The 20,815-nt window shown below is 39.6% G+C and overlaps 1 protein-coding gene across 1 annotated transcript in view; it reads right to left on the bottom strand.

The window, feature by feature from the left end:
• PCLO (piccolo presynaptic cytomatrix protein) overlaps positions 1-20,815 on the bottom strand; it is a 598,913-nt gene that overhangs the window by 548,018 nt on the left and 30,080 nt on the right. The window contains 1 exon segment of the mRNA XM_025203237.1: positions 13,559-14,822. Coding sequence (XP_025059022.1) covers positions 13,559-14,822 — 1,264 coding nt within the window.

Here is a 20,815-nt window from a genome sequence, read left to right as displayed (position 1 = left end):
TAATATAACAGTAATGTAGTAAACATTATAGTACTAGCAATATTTTGTGCTAGCATTCCAGGTAAAAGTTTAGTATAAAGGGGGTAAAATACTACCAATTGAATACTGCTGTACAAAACCCCACCCCCCACCCCCTCTCCACCACCACCAAACTCTTGAATTTCTCATTCCTTTTTAATTCGTACATTCTAAGCTCTCAGCCCTGTTTTACAGATCTAGCAATTTACAGAAAACTAAGCAATGGAGGATCAACTTATAGCAATACCAGGAAAAGCTCTAGAAATGTGCTAGCACCGATTTATCTGCAGCATTGTTTTCCTGCATCCCTTCCCCGACCACCCCAAAATGCCATTCCTAAAATAGTTTGGCAAATCAAATGTATTTTGATAGAAAGCCATAATTATAATCATTAGAACAAAAGTAAATGCATAATTACCTTTAATTGTATGAAGATCAAGATCCTCATCTAGCTTATAGTTTTAGTAATGCTTTAAATTACAGGGCACGAGTCATATTGGTACTCTATCTGTACATACAGAATTAGGTACAGAGAGGCATTAATGAATCCCATGTATTTACACAGGCCTGCATTGTGCCATCATTTCTGAGCACAAGTCTTCATTTGAAATCAATGAGGAACTTTGCCTAAAAATTGATGGCAATATACAAACCATAATTAGGTGTTCCTGCAATCATTCTGTTACTGGGCTTAAGGATCCAAGAGTAATTACCATATACTCATTATATGCTCCTCCAGGGAAGGGAAGGGAGGTAAGAATAAGTTAAAAGTTTTCTTCTATGGCCCTCAGTACTGCAGCTCCTTACAATCTTTAGGCTTACAATTCCAAAACAACTGAGAGTTTCTATGCCATTTTACAGATGAGGAACAGTGGCAGAAAAAGATCCAAGCCCAGATGCGCAAAGGTATTTAAAACACGTCTATTCCAATTTTCTCCCTAACTGTCAGTGAAATAGGAGTTAGGCACCTAATTGTGTTCTGGGTATAAGTGACCTGCCTGCCACCTCAAAGAAAGTGGTAGAGCAGGAAATTAAACTCAGAGCTTCCGAGTCCAAGGCTAGCACCCCAACCCCTGGAGCATCCTTCTTTTATTCTCATGCACTTATAACACTACTTCAAAGAGTGGAACAGAACAAGCATTGCATTACTTCCCTAAAAAAATCCACCCAACTTGTCTTCAGGTCTACAGATCTTGAAGGGGGAAATTCAGAGGCATAGCTAGTCAATTCTGTACCTGGGACAGTACTGTACATACATGAGCATACACGCATGCATGCACAGGTTCCTCCCTCACTATGCACCTTCCCTGCAGCAGCTCCAACTCCCACAGAGAGGAGTAATGAACAGCAGGAGCAGCCACTACCAGAGGTTCACTGTTCCTGGGGGAGATGGTGCCTTTTTTGCCCCTAACACACATCTCCAACAGTTCTCATTTCTACAAAAAGTTGAAAAAACACCTGTAGAAATGCTGCAGGGGGCAAAGTTGAGTGATAGCTCCTTAACATGATATTATCTCTGATGAGACAACAACTTCCAGATAATACCAAAGCTGAGGAGTTACAGTGCTACTCATTATAGTATTTATCTTTTGCTTTTCTATGCTAATTAATTCCTTTGAAGGGGAAGGTAGGGCATAGGTACAGACCGGAAACCAGTGACATCACCTCTTCTGAGTGAGCTGAACTTCCAAGAGCTGCACAACAGAGCAGATTACACTGATACATAATTCTCTAATAGATTTCTTGACTCTTAACATAGGAGAAGATAGAGATTCAAGCACCTTGATTCCTCCATTACAAATCCTTGCCCTCACCATGCCATAAAATGAAAGCTAGGGCATATTGCATGGTGAAGGGTTTACCTTTGAAGAACATGATACAAGGCGGTAATACAGGAAATATTAAAAGACAGATTGAGCTCTTACACCATGCATGCAGTTCCCATTGAATTAAACTCAGGTTGCACATGGGGAAATTAAAATTAAATCAGGCCATGGCTGCATTGGTACATCGTACTTATCCTGTTAATGCCGTTCAGGCCGTGTACACAGATTTACAATAGCCAAAACAGTACTAAACAGAATACTGTCATCAATATTAGGTTTTCTTCTCTCACTCTTTTTTAATTTTCACAGAAGACATGGTCTTAGATCATGTTAAGCAGCTCTCAGCAGCATTTTCAACACCAACATTTTATGATTGAACAGCCTTCAAAGTGAGAAACTAATTAAAACAAAATAAAACATTTAATTTCTGCAGTGAATAAAGGAATAAAATTCATGACTGAACAGGGGTGCCACTTAAATCCTGCTTTGGTTATTTAAAAAGTGTATAGTCCTTGGATGGACTTTCTGCACAGTTTCTAATTTTTTTCCATAATAAAATGACCAAATTATGACAGACAGTTAAATTATTACTACCACATAAAAGTAACAATAACATTGTAGAAAAAGTGTTACCTTTCCCTTTAACTTGTGTTTTATTTCAATTAATGACATTTAAAAAAAATAAGGGTCTTTTAGTTTCTCCAAATGCCTTCTTTCCCATACGTTATGGTAAATGGTAAGTAGAATATATGGTTTAAGTCCAGCCTGCTTTCAGTACATAATCTGAGTCTAAATAGACAAACAGGAGTTAACCCTGTGTTGCAGCAAGCAATATACTAAACCTTAAGCCTTCATTTGATATTTTAATGTGTTTATCTTATTTTATGGATCAAAAGAAAACTTTTAAAAGAAAAGTTAGCATGCAACTCCCACGACTAAACTTTAAAAGGAAAATTTGGAAATTTTACTTTATTTTTTGCTTTTACATCTCTTCATTTTAGGCATAATTTCCTCCCATGCACTTCAGTGGGAGGAATGGAGTGCTAAAACCTGAGTACTATTAAAACCAATACCTGCCTTCTTAAAATACGTACACACTACAGACTCTTATAGTTCTGATTTCCAACTATAAGTGTCACAAAATAAAATACATTAAGAACTGCATTTTACTAACTACAACATTGAATCATGGGACTGTTTGCGCTTCTACTGCAGTCAGAGAGTTTTGCTGTTGATTTAAATGGGAATATATTTAGGCTGTGTCCAATGACAGTTTTTCTCAAGTTAGAGATAGACATTTTATTGAAAAAGTTGGCAAAATATTGCGAACAAGAACCTACCAACCAAAAGAAAATGTGCATGGGAAAACCAAGACAGTTGCATGCCTCGACAAAGGGCCTGAACATTGTTCTAATAGCCAAAAACCCAAACTGCTCTTTTTAGTACTCACAGTCATTTTTAAAAGTCCTGTTTGTCCACAACATGCACTCCAAAATCAGAGAAATAGTTTTCTTAAATAGTGGATGCTTCTAAAGAAAGATAATTGATCCAATCTAAACTAAAACCTCAAGGACACAGAAAACATACAATACGATTACCCTTTTTCTTCCTTTCAAAGATCCAGTGGGATTCAGGACATATGTCCAATACATAGGATCTCAACCTTCAAATGCTTTGCCTTACATTTTAAACAAATATTTTTGGAACTATTACTGAATGGTCTGTCATCTGCCACAGATTTTCTCCCTTTTATGTCAATGCAAAATAACAAACAGATATACAAATAAGAAAATGTATTGTATATGCTAATAAACCATGCATTCAGAGGAAACAATAAAAACCTCTCTAAAGACTGCATTCTTTAAAAAATAAGAATTCTAAACTGAGTTTATTTGCTATTTTCCAGCAGTATTGTACATGAAAAGTGATTGGACAATAACTGCACCAGTGCCTAATTCAGCAGCTTGCCTTTCTGTGTGTATTCAGTCTGCTTGCAGAGGCAAAATGTGGGCATCTTTTGGTCAGTTTGAGAACACACACACACACACCTCTATGATGCCTAATGACACCAAGAGGAATCTTTATTTTATTTCAAGAATAAAATGAAACAAGATAATACTAAACTAGGAAGATAAAACAGCAGATCAGCCAGCAAGTTACTGCACCAAATAGGTATAGTTGCAACAGATAAGAAATGACAAGTCTCTGAATCTTGTAGTGAGCAGAGGAGCAAGTTCAACTGCAGAACAAATAAAACAGGGATGAAAAGTCCAATTAAAAATGTCCTTTTCATCTGAAGTAGTCTGTACAATACTAAAAATAAGCCTTCTTTTCCTTGAAATATGATCAGGTCTGCATAGCTATTAATAATACTTGCTAATGAGGCACAGGAAACATTGTTTTTGCAATATGCGGCCTAAGTCAGCACACTATTCCTGATATACCTACACTTCTAAATATAGAAATGGACCTGAAGAATTATATCTCACAGGGCATGTCTACATGTGTCACTATGGAAATACTAAATCACAGCACAGTAACTGCCCATACTGTGCCATATACAGGGTTATATATACACAATTATTTTTAACAGCTACTTCGCTGTAGCAGTGTGCTATACCAGGGGAGCATATCACTACGGCAAAGTAGCTGCTGGTCACGTGTAGATGCCCACAGACTCTATGTTGCCATAGCATGTTGATATGGCGATGTCGTGTCACATGTAGATGCACCCATGGTGTATGCATGGTAATAATTTTGGGGCACTTGTAGAACACTACCATACGTTATTTTTAAAAAGGCCCTTTTAAACAATATAATCCTGAACTACAGCAATGTAAAGCTATTTGAATTGTATAATTATATAAAAAGTCACTGACTCTCATTTATCACAAACTTAAAACATACTACAGCACAGGGCTGTAATTAATAATGCAAAATTTTATACTGTACAAAAAGGCCTTTTAGCATATTTGGTACTAAAATGTCATTATTTATATAATAAGAGCTATCATAAAACAAAATAATGAGCACTGTCTTTTGATAAGATCATTTTTGCCTGTAGTTTTTCTAATGAGTCTATAAAAATGAATTTCCCAAACAGAAAATATGTTTTAAACTGCTTTGTGTATTGTATAGGAAAAAAAACTACAGCAAAAGCTGTGTTAACCGGCACTTTATTAGCTGGAACACTCTATTAACCGGCATCCAAGGGATGCAGCAAAAGCAAAACCAGAAGTATAATTTCTGGGGGACTTCCTGTTACGCCGCCACGAGCTGAATTTTTCTTTGCCACTTCTTCGGCCCAGGGCAAAGCAGCTTGCGCGAGGCAAAACAGCCTGTGGGGGGTCCCCCCCTCCCTGTCCCCCGGCACACTGATGCCGGGGAGTACACCAGATGGTGCACGTTTGATTAACTGGCATCCCCCATTCCCAGGCAATGCTGGATAACAGAGCTTTTACTGTAAATCATAATTTGACACACTATGGCCAGGTGCAGACTTTACACTTTTATCAGTATAAGTGATCAGAAACTGGTCTACACCTGTAACAGAACAGAAGTTCGGCATATATAAACTGTTTAATTATGGAGGAACCCAGTCTATGCTTTGCTCCCTTCTTTCCCCCACACCCCATCCCCCCCGCCCCGCCAAGGGCAAACATGTATTCTGTTCACTACCAACCTAACCTACACTGCCTATGGAAAACTGTGCAACTTAGATCAATTCTGCCTCAGGATATCTGAATATCTGTACCTAGCCTATAGGGGTTAGGATGTGATGATTGGTTTAATTTAAGTGTGTCGAGATTTAATCTACTGAAAACATCTGCATGATTAACAAGAGATATAAGTACCAAACTACTGTGTAGATCGCAAAAGGTTAACAAAAAAAAGTTCATTTACGTTTCACAAAAAGCATCCAAGCAAGGGAATTTCACTGGGATTTGACAACAGATTATCCTGTCTGTTTAAAAGAGGACTCAACCATACTTCCTGCTCAGTGATTACCCAGAAAACAGCATCTCAAATCACATGATTAACTGTAGTAGTAAATTACAGTTGCTGAGCAACAGTAATATGGGTGCAGATGGCTCTCTGCAGTTGACATCTTTAGCTATGCAGATTAATTTATAATTTACTTGTGCTAAAAACTGGATAGGAGAAAATCCTGAACTACAGGTAGTTTTTTCAAAACCTTGTATTCACTGTTTTAAATTATCAGATCTTTCCTGCCACATTTCAGAATTTGTTCACCCTACTTCAAATGCTTTTATACATTTATCTTTAGCATGATAGAAACAGGAAGCCAAAACAATTCTTACCTGAACTTAAAACAACAATTTAGAGATGCCAATTTCTTCGCCAAAAGACAGAGCAATGGATGGGGTTTAGAATACTTAAAAGGAGCATGTCATAATGAATAAAAATACTCCCTATTTCCTCAGAAATTTTCATTTAAGGATCATAATCATTTTCCCAACAAAATCTATTTAGGATAAAAATATAAAGTGGGTCTTGCTTCTAGTGAAGCATAATTAAAGGAGTTGCCAACAGATTCATTTAATCCAAAATCCAGAAGTGCAAACTGCACTATATACCTAATATGGTACAAACTGCAGTTTAGTAGCAAAGGAACTCTAGTTATTTGGAGTATGAAAAAATATCTCTTGATCTTGATTTCACTGTAAAAATGTGAAAGAATTGTTTTGGTTTGGGTAACTAAATGAAGAATTTTAAGTCAGATTGTCGTCTGATCTCAGTCACCCTGGTATTAATCTTGATTTCCCCAGTGCAATTCTGAGCTGAATATAAATCAATTTTTTACATTTAAAACTCTAGCACCAATTTTATTTTCATTCTGTCCACACTTCCTTCTTACAGAGGTTTATAGATGGAATTAAACATTTACAACTTTTCTATTTTATGATTCCTACTTTATGTCCCCATCAGTAATCACCCTGTAAGGCTAAGTTTATACAGGGTTGGCTCTGCCAAAGCTATTTGTACCACTATGATAAAGCTTAGACTTAGGCTGTGTACAGGTGTTCATTTATAGCAGTGTCCACCTGTGCACTCCAGAGCTGGCATGCAGGGCCAGTCTGGCAGGGCGCTGAATGCAGTTTGCACTGTGTGGGGTCCCACTATTGTAGGAAGCACCCATGCAACCTGCATGCCTCATGCATTGCAGGCCCTAGAGTGAGCTGGATTATACTTGCAGCACAGGAGGCACATGCTGAATGAGGCACCCTGCTAGATCAGGCCCCCACACTCCCAACAGCTCACCAAAACTCCCTAGGTGGGATGGGGCCATAGGCAGGTGGGCAGCAGTGTTTGAGAACAGGATGGGTCAGTGACGCTGGGATCAAGAGGCAGGGTTGCAGGGTGGTGACAGCGTGGGGTGGAGCAGAGCCACAATCTCCTGCCTGCACAGCCCTATGTTGTCACTGCCCTAAGATCCCAGGGTCTTCCCAGCACCACCTGCCTGCTTTGCTCTTGGACACCATTCTCCACCTGCTCACAGCCCCATCCCAGCTGCCTAAGCAATCACCCTGCCTGCACAAGTCCCACCCTCCAGCAGTTGCTGCAGATCAGATAGGCTGAAGTGTTCAGGTAGTGGGGCAGCAGCTGAAGCTCCTGGAAGGAGCTGCCACTGCCAGGGCTGCCAGGAAATGAAGTCTGGCTGCCATGCTGTCCCAAGCACCACTGCATACCCGGGAGTGGCAGGACTGGCCACACACACCACAGCCCAGGCTGGCCCCGCACTGGGCTGGGTGGGACTGAGTGACCCACTGCAGGCCGGAAAAAAAAATCCCTTGGCATGCTGGATCCGGCCCATAGGCCATATTTTGCCCACCCCTGAATTAAGGCATAATTAACAGGTTAACCATGCCTTAATTGCAATGCCTTCCAGAGGCCTGAACGTTATAAAACATGGATTGAGCTGAACTAAAGTTAAAATTATGTAAAAATAGTAGTCAAGACTGTGAGTGAGCTCCCTGAAAGACCTGTGTTGTATACTCACTAGTCGCAAAGAGAAGTTGAAGAGGACACCTCATATATAACCAGAACCTACACAATTAAAAGCTTTATGGTTCCAGTCATCAATCTACCATTTTGGATTTACCAGGGTAAAGAACTTAAGTTTGCATTATCATAGTGCAAACTACTGCTCAGTTTGGGTCAGTCTGCATTCTTTCTGGACCACAGAGAATGAGTATCTACTACAGCTACCAGCTTTAAGAGATATACATTTAGTCCAACATATAGAGAAACATGAATGTTGGTCCCAGTTCTTGGTAAAGGGAAAATAAATCACTGTCAGCCTTTATAAGCTTGTTACACTCAAAGCACCCCTTGGAAATTGCCAGCTCTTAGCATCCAGTTACTGTTTCATTATGGAAAAATAGAGCATTTTTTTCTGTTGCAGAGAACTCAGAAATACCACAACAAGTCAGAATGCTTTGGTTGCTGTATATCCCTATTTGAAATATCTGGGTTTATCACGTGATAAATGCAACCCAGGCATTTGCAACCCACAGCACCCTTAAAAGGATCTCATGGAACCCTGACTGAGAATTGCTGATATAGAGGAACATGATTCTTGGCCCCAGTTGCAGGAAAGAAAATTAGAAAAGTGCTATAGAAGTACTCCCTTTGAATTCTTTGCTCATGTCAGTGGAACTACTCATGCTCAAATCCATGCTGTACTGGAGATCATGGATCTGGTCATGATGGTTGTCACCATAGGAAATGAATAAAAATAAAGGGTAACAGATGCAAAAGGGGTGGGTGGGGGGCAGGGAGTAAGTTGCATAAAAAAGTACACAATTGATCTAAATTTGTATGCATGAGAGTTCAAAAGGGAGAACTATGTTTAGTGTATGGTTTGGGGCTTTATTTTATTTTATATAATTGGTGCTAGGCATACATATACTATGGCAATGAGTGGAGTATAAATACTTAAACAGATTACAGGGACATATGTTGGCAAACACATGTTATTTATGGTGTGTTTCAGTCTAGACTGTGCTGTACAAAATAGGAAGTCTTCACTGTTAAGTAATTCAGGCAAAGCACTGGATGACCAAATGACAATCCATCCTCCTAGCAGCAGAGTTATCCCTTTGGCCTTGATTATAAAGTTTTCTCTAGTGAATAAAGTTGAAAAGGCTTCATAGAGCAAGTGTATTTTAAATAGTTTTGAATGTAAATAGTGTGAACCATGCATGCTATTTGCTTTATAATTTGCAAAACTACTACAGTTTCTTCATTCAAATGCTTCCCAGGATCTACCTCATTTTGATGCCTATACAGAAATTACCCAGGACACTGGGACACTAAGGACACGTAAATTTAAGAATTACCATACTTGGGAAGTGCTTCTCATGATTTGGTCTCCTATTGCTGCTAGGGTACAGAACCTGTTATTTTAACAAAAAAAAAAAAAACTCTAAAAACAAACCTGTGCCAAAAAACCCTATGGAAGCAGTTATAACAGCTGTGCCCAGGAATGATTCAGAAGTACATGAAGAAAATCTTACATTCTGCACCTTTACTCCACTGTAGGTTAATTTTCCCTTCTGCTGGGACTGATAATTTTGGGATAAAGGCTTCACCTTAATAACTAATGCCAAACATAAGTAGACTAAAAACAAAAAACAAAAAAACACAACAGAAGTGATGAATGCAAAGGTTACTGTTAAATGACATGGTAGGTTCACAGGAACTGAGAATTCCAGTAGGAAACTAAACAAGGTTTGAAGGAGAGCACAAGAAATCAGAATGTACGTATCATATGTATATATATCATAATGACCAATAATCACCTCTAATCTTCAAACAGTTGGACGGAAAGAGAAGAATGCACAATATCTCATAAAGGATGATGCAACAAAATTTGGCAGAGTTGGAAAAAAAATTGATGAATAAAAATATTGAGCAATATGCAGGCAGAAAGAAGGGCTTAATGGAAAACAAAGTAAGGAGTTGACTTTTCTCTCTGTTTTATTGCAGATGGCAGCAAGAAGACCAGAATGAGATTTCAGTGAGACAGTTATAAATGCGCATCTGAGCAGAAAGGGAAAGGTATATGTGGGAATCATCAGCATAAAACTAATAGCTGAATATATTAGAAGTGAAGTAGTTTCATTTACTGAAATGATTTCATTGTGGAATAAATGTACTACCCATGTTTATTTCAATGTATGATATGAAATTCAAATTTCCTTTTACATATGTATGCAATCAGATGGTCTTAAATGAAGCTGTATTTGTCATCTCAGGATGTTGAGTTTTATATACAGTACAGTACCTGCCTAGCAAAAGAAAAAAAAAAAGAGAGGATTTTCAGGTACTTACAGCTTCTCTCAGTAACTCTTGGACAGTTTTGTTCAAATTAATTTTCAAAGGGTCTTTAATATTTCCAAGGCTAATCTGACATTTTAAGAATAAACCAAATTTTGAGTTCCTGTTGTATCAAATACCAGTACTATCAAATTAATATTTCCTGTGGTTGGTTAAAGATCTTTCTTTAACAGTATTTATAGATTATTCTTTTCATATCAACTGTTCGAAACCCAGACAATAATCTCATTTTTTTTCCCTGTGTCATGATCCAACTTTAAGATCCCATACTCAGGCCTTGGAAGTGTGTTACTAGGGGCTAGGGTTTAAATAAAGGGCACTTACACAAGTTGAATTTTCCACATGATTGGGCCCCTGCCATGACATGTGCATGGCTGAAGAGCACTTTTCAAGTGGCTAATTGCATGAAAAATTAACCCTCCTCAAATGAGGTATTAGTTGAAGGCACTCTGCTTTAGAGTGCCTTTGGGAACTTGTGTTGCCTAGAGGTAAGTTTTCATGTGTTGGGCTGGTCTGATGCAGAGGGAGGAGGAAGGCAGAGGGAGGGAGCAGCTCCAAGCTGCCAGTTGGTGTTTGTTTTCTAGCTTGAGCTGGAGGTGGAGGTGGAACAGAGCCCTTTCACCTATTGGATCCAGTCCGGCTCTCCCCAGTATCCCATCCAGGGTACCTGGGGAGAGCCCACGAGGCAGGGGGACTCTGTTCCACCTCCTCTTTCCAACTCAGGCAGGACAGCAAACCTTAGCCAGAAGCTTGGAGCTGCTTTTTCCCTCCCCCTCCCCCTCCCCTTCCCACTGACAGCACTGGAGCTGGGAGGGGGAATGGATCTGGGGAGAAGGGTGTTGTAGGCAAGCTCAATCCCGCTGGCCCGGAGGGCAGGTGCAGGCAGGCACGATCCCCCCTGACCCAACAGGAAAACAACTGTTGCATTGGGGTAGGGGGAAGGGAGTGGCACCCTAACTCACAGCGGCTTATGTAAAGCGCCATGAGGTAGAGTGAAAGTCTCTGTGCCCAAAATGCTTTGGTAGTTTCCTTTTTACCTTAAGAAAACACTTCCCTAAAAAAAACCTGATATCCTCCTTCATCAGTAAAAGTTCATGGTTACTCCCTTTCAACATGCCCTTCAATTGGGAGTAAGGCATAACTCATCTATCTGCTAATATAAGAATTTGCAAACATCAACTCCAGCTATCTCCACCCTGGGCATCCCAGGAATAGACTCAAATGATCTTGGAACGTAAGCTGATAGGCTCTGCATAGTAGTACAGCGTGTTAAAAATGGGCTACTACAACAGATGTATTCTTTTTTTTTAATAAACATTCAGAAAACCAATATATAATCAACACTGCCAGATGCAGTCTGCCATTTCTGAGCCAGGTAGCATCCAAAAATATCACTAGTGTAAGTTGTACATATAAATAAAGTGTGGTGATTATCACTGTTCCTTTTATTTTGTCTTTCAGTCTTTCATATAGCACTCCACAGCAGATCACAATTATTGACATGGTCAAGTTTAATTTCTGAATTGTAGCCTAGTCTATGCTGCTTCTCATTGACTTTCCTGACCATCTAAGGTAGCTAAAACAGAAAAGCCAAAACAAAAGCATAATCCGCCATTCCGTCCTTGCTGCTTCCCCACCAATTTGTCAGATTTTAATTTGGTGTCATTTCTACTGTGTTCAAATTCATGAAAAACCCTAAAATTGGAGGCACTAAAAGGATACAGGAAGGCAAACTTAAAAGCATCTTTGGGAAATTAAAATATTTAGCCCACGTACTAATATGAAGTCCTATATCTTTGGAAGTGAATTAAATGCACAGTGGAAGAATATAAAGGTGATTAGCCAAGTTATTCTGAAGCTAGCTAGAAGGCAGCGCATAGTGGCACCTTAGGGACTAACTAATTCAGAGAGGCATGAGCTTTCATTTGCAACAACCTACTTCATCAGATTCTTTGTTATAGCATCTGATGAAACAGGTTTGTTGCCTACATAAGCTCATGCCTCTCAACTGGTTAGTCCCCAAAGTGCCACCCTGTGCTACCTTCTGCCTAAATGGAAGGGGATATGTTCAAGCGAGTGCACCAATCAGAATAAGACAAATTTATTTCCATATAACTTAGGTCTCTAATTACAGCTGGAATGGTAACCAGGACTGAAAATATAGATAGTCCACAGAGGGCTCTGTCTTAAGAAATGGTCTGCGAGACTGAAATAATAGAAGGAACATCAAGCTAATGATTCTGAAGCAACGGATGTGAAGCAACTGATGCAAATCAACAAAGCTTCAAAGCGTCCTTAGACCTATAGCCATTTTAAACGCAAACGGGTAGTTGAATAAAAATAATCTTTTAAAATCTAATCAGTTTTTTACCATCTGGACTACTTGTTTACTTTCCTTATCTCACTCAGCAGAGGCAAGGAACACAGGCTAGATGGTTTCATTTTTATTACTCAGTCAATTCCTATATCAGTTTATCTTTCTGGTTCACCTAGATCTGAAAAACACTATGGTGTCTGGCTTAGAAACACAGCAACAGAATATGAAAAAAGGAAGGAAAGGATGGCGGGCAGGCAGGAAAGCATTCACTTTTTTTTTCTTGTTGTTGTTCACACCGTGGTAGTGCTTGGAGTTCCAATCATAGAGACAAATCCTTGCCATGATAGGCACAATACAAAGAAGTGTTACTTCGCACAAAAGTAAAATACTTCCCCTAAAAAAAAGGGGTACAGACATTCCAGAAGCCTGAGGCAGAAGCGATCGAAGTTGCATGGTTTTCTGTAAGTGGCGCAGTTTAGATTTGTAGCGAACAGAACACGTATTTGCCCTTTGCGGGGGAGGGCAAATCTTAGACCAGGTTCCGCCACTTTTAATCCAGTCTGTGGGTGTGTCTACATGTTCATTAATGTGCAGTACTTGCTTAATGAAGTACTAACTAACTGCACAGTAGGTACAGTTACTGCACAGTAGTGCTGGTGCACCTTTTTTTTAGTGATGCTTATTGTACAGTGGTCTAATATTATTGTGTGGTAGTGTATTAGCACAGTTTTTGCCTGGCACGCTACTGTGCAGCGTTATTACTGCGCATTAAGCATCTCATGTAGATGTGCCCATTGTGTGCCAAACTTCTGTTCTGTTATGGGTATAGATCGGTTTCCGATCACTTACATCCGTAAAAGTGTAATATCTGTACCTGGCCTCAGTCTCTTAGCCTGCTGCAACACTCCTAACAGCTATCCATTTTCTGGCAATACCTTATCAAGTGTGTAAGGCAATATCTGATAAAGTCAGCACTGTAAATTTTAACCGGTTTGTGCCCCATAGAGAAAAACTGATGTGTGAATGTACTCACCTCTGTTATATGTGGGTTGGGATTAAAGCCACACAGGCTGCAGACTACGGTTTGACACTGTGTGCACGTGTTGTAATTGGCCTTCTCTGGAATGTGCAGCAGCAGTTCAGTAGTAGTGCAAAGAGGACAGAAGCTTTTCTTTGGGGCAGATTCAGCAGGCTGGGCTGCAGCTGCTTGTTTTTGTGGCAAAGGTTTTGCAGGCCCTGGCTGCTGGCCTGATGGTCTTGTAGGTCCAAGTTGCTGTGACGGTGCCTTTACTGGTTGCTGTGATGGTGGCTTTGAAGGTCCCATCTGCTGTGGTGGTTGTTTCATAGGTTCTGTTTGCTGAGGAAATGACTTCCCAGGTCCAGGCTGCTGCAAGCGTTGTTTTGTAGGTCCTGTTGCCTGAGGAGATGGCTTTGCAGGTGTAGGTTGCTGAGATGGTTGTTTAGCAGGCTCTGTTTGGTGAGGGGATGGCTTTGCAGCACCTGTTTGCTGTCCTGGTGGCTGAAATGCTTGCTTTCCAGGTCCTGGTTGCTGTGACAATGGCTTTGTGGGAGCAGGTACCTGGGATGACACTCTAGCAACATCTGATTGCTGTGGTAACGGTTTGGTTGTGCCCGGTTGCTGTGGTGCAGGTTTTGCAGGGCTCTGCTGTTGAGAAGCTGGCAGCATGGGTTCTGATTGCTGTGTCTGAGATTTTGGTGGGCCTCGCATTTGAGCTGGAAGTTTTGCTTCTTCTGACTGAAGGCCTGTTGGTTGAACAGGCCCTGGTTTTTGAACTTGCTTAACTGCCCCCGGTTGCTGCTGTTGAGGTGCTGGTTTGGAAGGCCCTGCTTGCTGGGGTATTGGTTTGACAGGCCCATGTGGCTGAACCACTGGCTTTGGAGGTTGTTGCTGAGCTGGATGTTTTGCAGGTCCCTTTTGCTCCTCAGGCTTCCCTTGGTCTTTCTGAAAAACTTTTTGTTTCCTGTTGGCTTCTTCCTGTGCTGCATCTGAGTCTGATATCAAATCAAAAGGATTGAACTTGTTTACAACTGATGTGACTGCACTTAATGGATTGGCCTCTGAGAGGAAGCTGGGCATCATACTTGGTTTCTGGTCTTCTTTAAAATCAGTCCTGGATTTCGATTCCCTCAGACTAGTAGAAGAAGGGCTCCTTCCAGGTAATCGTTGCTCTGTTTTCAATACATCTACTGTTCTACTTTTACTTAAAGTGGATGGCCCTGGATCTGGAGGCTTACCTGCTTGTCTTGGATAGTGGTTTATATCATGCTCAGGATGTCTGTGGAAGTAAAAATAAGAAAATAAATAAATAAATAAATATAATGAAAGGCACTCATTTTGAATTAGTGCCAATTACTATTGAAAATGAATATATAAAGATAAAGATAATGAAACTAAATTTTAAAAACTACATAAAACATATGCATGAGCCTATCCCAACAATTTACTTATTTTACTCATATGAATAACGTTAATTTTACTCAGATGCTTAAATTAAATATTTGCAAGATCAGGACTTAAAAACATGGAGTATCTTTTTTATTATTACCCCAGTAATCTTTATGTGCATATTTAGTTATGGTCTGTCTGATGAAGTATTTGGAAAATAATCTAACACAAGGACCATGTTTACTCAGAGCATTTTCTCATCATAAGTCTGAAGCACTCCAAAAATAAGCTGTGACTTTCCATTTCATCTAAACCCAAATGACTAACTCGCTATGGTTATCCCTTGGGGTATTCTGTTCAAAGGTGGAGACAAAGAAGAGAGAAAGAGAGAGAAGTGTTCCATGATTAGCAGATCAAAGCCCATCCATTCAAGGAAAGTACTTTACGTGTTAGAAAATGTTTATGCAATTGCGCTCTGGCTAGCTATACATGCCAACTTTTAAGGATTTATTTACAATTCAATCTGCAGCAGAGATTTTACCACCAAAAATACTGGAAGATCAAGACATAGATGTATCTTTTATTGTTTTATTTATTCTGACATTCAGGAATTTTAAAAAAAGCTTCTATAAGATGAGGTACATACTGGCTAAGAGAACCACTTCTTCGTAGCTGTCACTAAGAGCACTGTAACTATTCCCCGAAAAAACAGATCTTATTTGACAACACAAGATGTCTGTCTCAGTCTGCAGGTGTTCTCCCTTTAACCAGCCTCATTTTGCATTGCTCTTAATAAAGTGGATGAAACTAGAGAAAGAAGGAAGTGATGTCCAGAAAATATCTTTAGGTGTGTTATGGTGTTTGTTTGTTCCTGTACTGGGTTATAACTAGAGGTGATGATATTCTATGCAGTGCTATTGTGCTTTAGCTAACAGGGTGTGATGTGATGTTATATTCAGTGCTAGCATTGCACTTTTGCTGGAGGATGGTACATTTTTTCCTATGCAACTGTTGCAAGCATGCAGTTTTCAGTTTCAGCTTCACAGCATCAGATTAAAAATAGCCCCAGATTTCCAAACATGCCATTTCTTATTTCAAGTTAATGAAAAATAGGCAATCCTTCATTACTTTTAACATATTTTTAAAAAGCCTATACTCTAGGACTATAATAAAGAAGTGGTTGAGCACAGATTTTTAATTAAGAGCTTCATCATAAGTTGGCAAGTTATAAATAGGAGTAGCGTTTATTGGATTCCAAATATCTCACATTACTTAAAGATCACTCCTTAACTGATTGATATTATGAGCTTTCACTAAATTCATGGCAATAATAAATAAACAATGCTAGAAAATGATACAGCAACCATCTTGCTCTCAAAATTCTAGCATATGGTGACTTTCTATTAGTTCCGAGACTAACTTTTTAAAAAAGTTTATTTAAAATATCAAAATCAGTCTCTGGGAAACAAAGGCTACCTATACATGTACTCAGTGGTGGGGGAGGGGTGCATTTTAATTAGAGCAGTTCCTGAACAGGTCCTCTAATTAAAATGACTCCCCATCACATTATTAAGCTCCTACCCACTTAAAAATGGCCAGAGAATATTTTATCTAAATCTCATTTGATGAGGTTCAGTTAAAGTGCCCCACAGTCATTTTAAAATGTGTGGAGGCTTAATACACATGAAGTTGTGGTGAAGATTAATCATGTCTGCTCCAACGCATTCTAATTAGAATGCCAACGAGCATGTGTATAGGCAGGCAAAGCTCTCATACGTAAGATATCTAATGATTGTATTGTCTATAGCAGGTTGCTTTCTATAACTTCTATAACAGTAAACATCTTACTATTTTTCCTCCACGGTAGTGACTTCAAAAAATGGGAGCTATGTACAGATAGATAACTGGAATATATACAAGAAACAGAATTTGAAAGCTTTGGTTCAACAATGCAAAAAGGTTTAGAGAAAAACCAATGGTACAGTCCTAAGTGATGGACATAACTATAGCTTAATGCTAATTCAGTGACCTTAAATGCAAAATCTTTAATAACCTGAGTAGAATTCAACAAAGATCAAGTCAGAAATTATAATGACAGCTGCAATTCCCAATACACAGCAGCAATATATATATATATATATATATATATATATATTCAGATATGGGCTAAGTACAGGGAAACACTTGGGGTCACAGAACTCATTTCTGAAGTTCAGTATTCCAACATGTTTTGTCATCCAGAATACTATTCTTCTGTTCATACTTTAAGTATTTTTAACATAAGAACGAACTCCCTCCACACCAAGAATCTAGGATAAAAGCTTCCTGACATTGCCAGACTACATGCTTACTGCACAGACTGGACTTGTTTTGCCTATGTCCATAAACACACAGCATTTATAGATGATGGAGACAGACTGTATGTAAACTGCAAAGAAACTGGTTTTAGTGTACTTAAAATGTATTTAGGATTTTAACTTTTTTCCTATGGCCACATATGTTTCAATGGAGGAACTGCACCTTTTTAAAGGAGAATGGCTACTATAAAATAGTAGTTTAAAATGGTTAGTCTAAAAATACCCTTGTCTTTCTTCCTGTTATTGCTGAGACTTCGCCTTACTCTGGCCTTGACTCAGCAAATAATTCAACTCTAATTACTTCATATGGTTATGGTGCTTTTATTATTGCTACTACTGTGCTTTGGATCAGATCATTAATGTTCTAAAAATAATAATTATAACAATATTTAAACCGAGCTGTTTTTGCCCTCAGTTAAATTTAATTATTTTCAGGAAATAAAACTTTTTTTTTTTTTTTTTTTTTTTTTTTTTTTTTTTTTTTTTTTTTTTTTTTTTTTTTTTTTTTTTTTAATCAATGATGCTTAGACTTCTCAATATATGCAAAAAAGACATGCACACACACACAAGCAGGTATCCCTGCCAATCTGTTTGAACTCAGTTAGACTCAGTATATTTATAGCATTAACAAAAGAGAGTACTTTTTTAGGATAAATGCAATGCTTAAGATGTGTGCTGCCCAGAAATGGCTACTTTCATGACTCAAAATAAAACAAGGGTTTGCCAGTGACAAGACTGTTGATAAACATATAAGAACATGCATAAAAATTAAACCCATCCAAAAACTGAAAGACAGTGTTTGATGTTCAGGTTTTTAATTTGGTCAACTTGTCGCCTCTTGTTATAGGGCACAGGCTCTCAACTAGTTTACATGCTACCATTGATATTAAATGGAGCTGTAACAACTAACACCAGAGTCTCTGGCCGAGTGTTTCATTCAAAGTTTCCAAATGTGGATGACTGGAATTAAGGACCCATATAAAAGTCGCCTGATTTCCAGAGGTCCTGAATATCCAAATCTTCCATTAAGGCCAACACTACAGTTGTTCAACAATTCTTAAAAAAATCAGGTCAATTTATTTAGGTGACTCACTTTAAGCACTGATGCTTGAAAAAAATGGTCTTAGTGCTTATAATAACATGTGAAAAGTCAGAATATGCATTAATTGCTTTTATACCAGCTTAGCTGCTGAATTTCCAAAGACCTGAAAGCATTAAGCCTCTAAAATTACATATAACTACACTACTTGCCAGTGAAGGGGTAACTCTATATCCTATTACATGTGCTGCTCATTATTAAAAAGTCTGTGCTGCAAAATATTTGCCATGCAAAGGTTTGTGAGCTACCAGGTGTGCTTTTCTCCTTCCTTCCTTATGCACTTTAGGAGGAAATCATGTGGTATTTCAGACACCACTGTATAGTAGTAGTTGGTGAATGTTACAATGAAAAACGCTGCATGCAGAAAAGCAAAAATCCAATTAACAACCAATCAACCAAACATACACCTCCAAAATAAACACAGCACCCCCAAAAGCTAGTATGTCAAGAACACTCTACCAATAGGATACCGCACATATACTGAGCCACAACCTTAGCATATTCTGACCATTGCTATTAGAATAATTTAAAAATTGGACTGGAAAAAACAGACTATAACTAGATTTTTGTGCTCTATCCTGTACTGGGAAATGGTGGAGCAAATTATTTAACTGGTCTTTTCCAAGTCAGGTTTCCTTGACTGAAGGGTTACACCTGGAAGCAACTACCCTCTAATGAGCAGAAAAGTTTGAATCTGGGGAATTTTAGTGTCAGCATGCTTAGTATCAGCATGTGTTACTTAAGTTTCTCATTGAGGGGTTATCATATCACCTAGGCTCCTAGTAATCAGATTTTCCATCCTTCTTAGTAAATCCTAACAACAGTAAAGAAAAAGTAAAGCCAAACAGCATGAGTGAATACATATAATAACCTTATTCAGGTATAATAAGCACACAGATACAGTGATGCTGGATAGCAATACAAAAACCTAAAATAAGCTAGACAACAAATTAACTTCTACCTTTTAGGATAAAAGAGCAAAATGGATTCTCAAAGTTTCAAGTTTCCATATATGGGCACAGAGGCTTTATGTTAATGAAGCATGAAAATGTGGCACTGCAATAATACTGTAGAACAATAAGAGGTTTCTAAAGGGTTTCCAGTTTCCAATAATATCATTTTAGGGAACCATTTATAGCTATAAAATGACTATAATACATTTTACCCATCCCTAGAAATGGTTATCCTACTATGTCCCAGTAAGTTAACTGGAAGGGAATAAACTTTCAAACCATTTGCATGTCTGTTACAAAAGCTTGCAATTAAAGAAATGTTTTTTTTGCAAAAATCTAGGTGGTCTAATAAAAGTTCTCGCCTCTACTACAAGTCCTGATTGCCATACAATAGTAATTTTTGAGCTTGCCACCCTTGGAAACAGTAGATGATTCCACTGGTTTCTGCACAAGTGAGGCCAAGCTCTAAATAAACTGGAGGTGGAGTTAGAGTCCACATACAATTCATCATTTCTAATTACAAAAAATAAAAATAAAAAATAAAAAATCATTTTTAATCCATGTTTAGCAGTCACACAAGAAGATAAAAGGTGACACCTCCATTTGGGAAGAACAAGACAAATTCATCCTGGGTATCATCCCAATAACTTCCGCGGAGTTCTGCCAAGGGTGAATTTGATCCAATCCTTCCTTCTGTTTCTCCCTTCTGCTATTCTGATATAAGGCTGATTGTATATAAATGCAATGGCATTTATCTGGAGCGGGGTCACTGCCACCCCAGAACCTGTGAAACAGGCGCTCAGAGGAGGCTCCTTTTCACATCCCACCTCACAAACAACACACCCAAGCCCTTGGAGATGGTGAGCAGCCGAGCACAGTCCTGGCTCCGTGATGCTCCAGAGACTGGGGCTTCAGCACCCTGCACGGGGTCTGGTCCAGCACCCTGCACAGGGGTCAGCTCCACAACTCTGCACAGGGGTCAGGTCTAGCACCGTGGACAGGATCAGGTCCAGCACCCTGGACAGGGGCATGTCCAGCACCGTGGACAGGACCAAGTTCAGCACCTTGCACAGGGCTCGGGGACCCTCCCCTCTTCCACCGCGCCCTACCCAGGGTCAGCCCCGGGCCTCCAGCTCCACAACCCCCTTTCCCCACCACTTATGGATGCCAGGGAAGGGCGAGGAAAGAAATCAGCTGATCCTCCGTGAAGCCAGCCCGGCACAACTGGGCCAGGCATCCCCCCAGCCTGCTTCCTGCCCACCCCGCTCCCAAGCAAAAGCAGCTCCCATGAGGTGGGAGGCAGAGCCGCGCAGGGGGAGGCAAGCAGATGCCCGAAGACACGCGGGGTCACCCCCACGCACGCAGGGGAGGGGAGGGGAGGGGGATCGCGGCCGCCCCATGCAAGCCCCCAGCCCCAGCCCCGGGCCGTGCCTTGGCAAGGGAGGCGGCTCGGCGCCGGGCAGCCCCTGCGCCC

Source organism: Alligator sinensis, unplaced genomic scaffold (assembly GCF_000455745.1).
Source record: "Alligator sinensis unplaced genomic scaffold, ASM45574v1 scaffold567_1, whole genome shotgun sequence".
In the NCBI taxonomy this organism is placed as follows: domain Eukaryota; kingdom Metazoa; phylum Chordata; order Crocodylia; family Alligatoridae; genus Alligator; species Alligator sinensis.
Note: the sequence above shows the minus strand (reverse complement) of the source record. Positions and strands in the feature narration are given on the sequence as shown.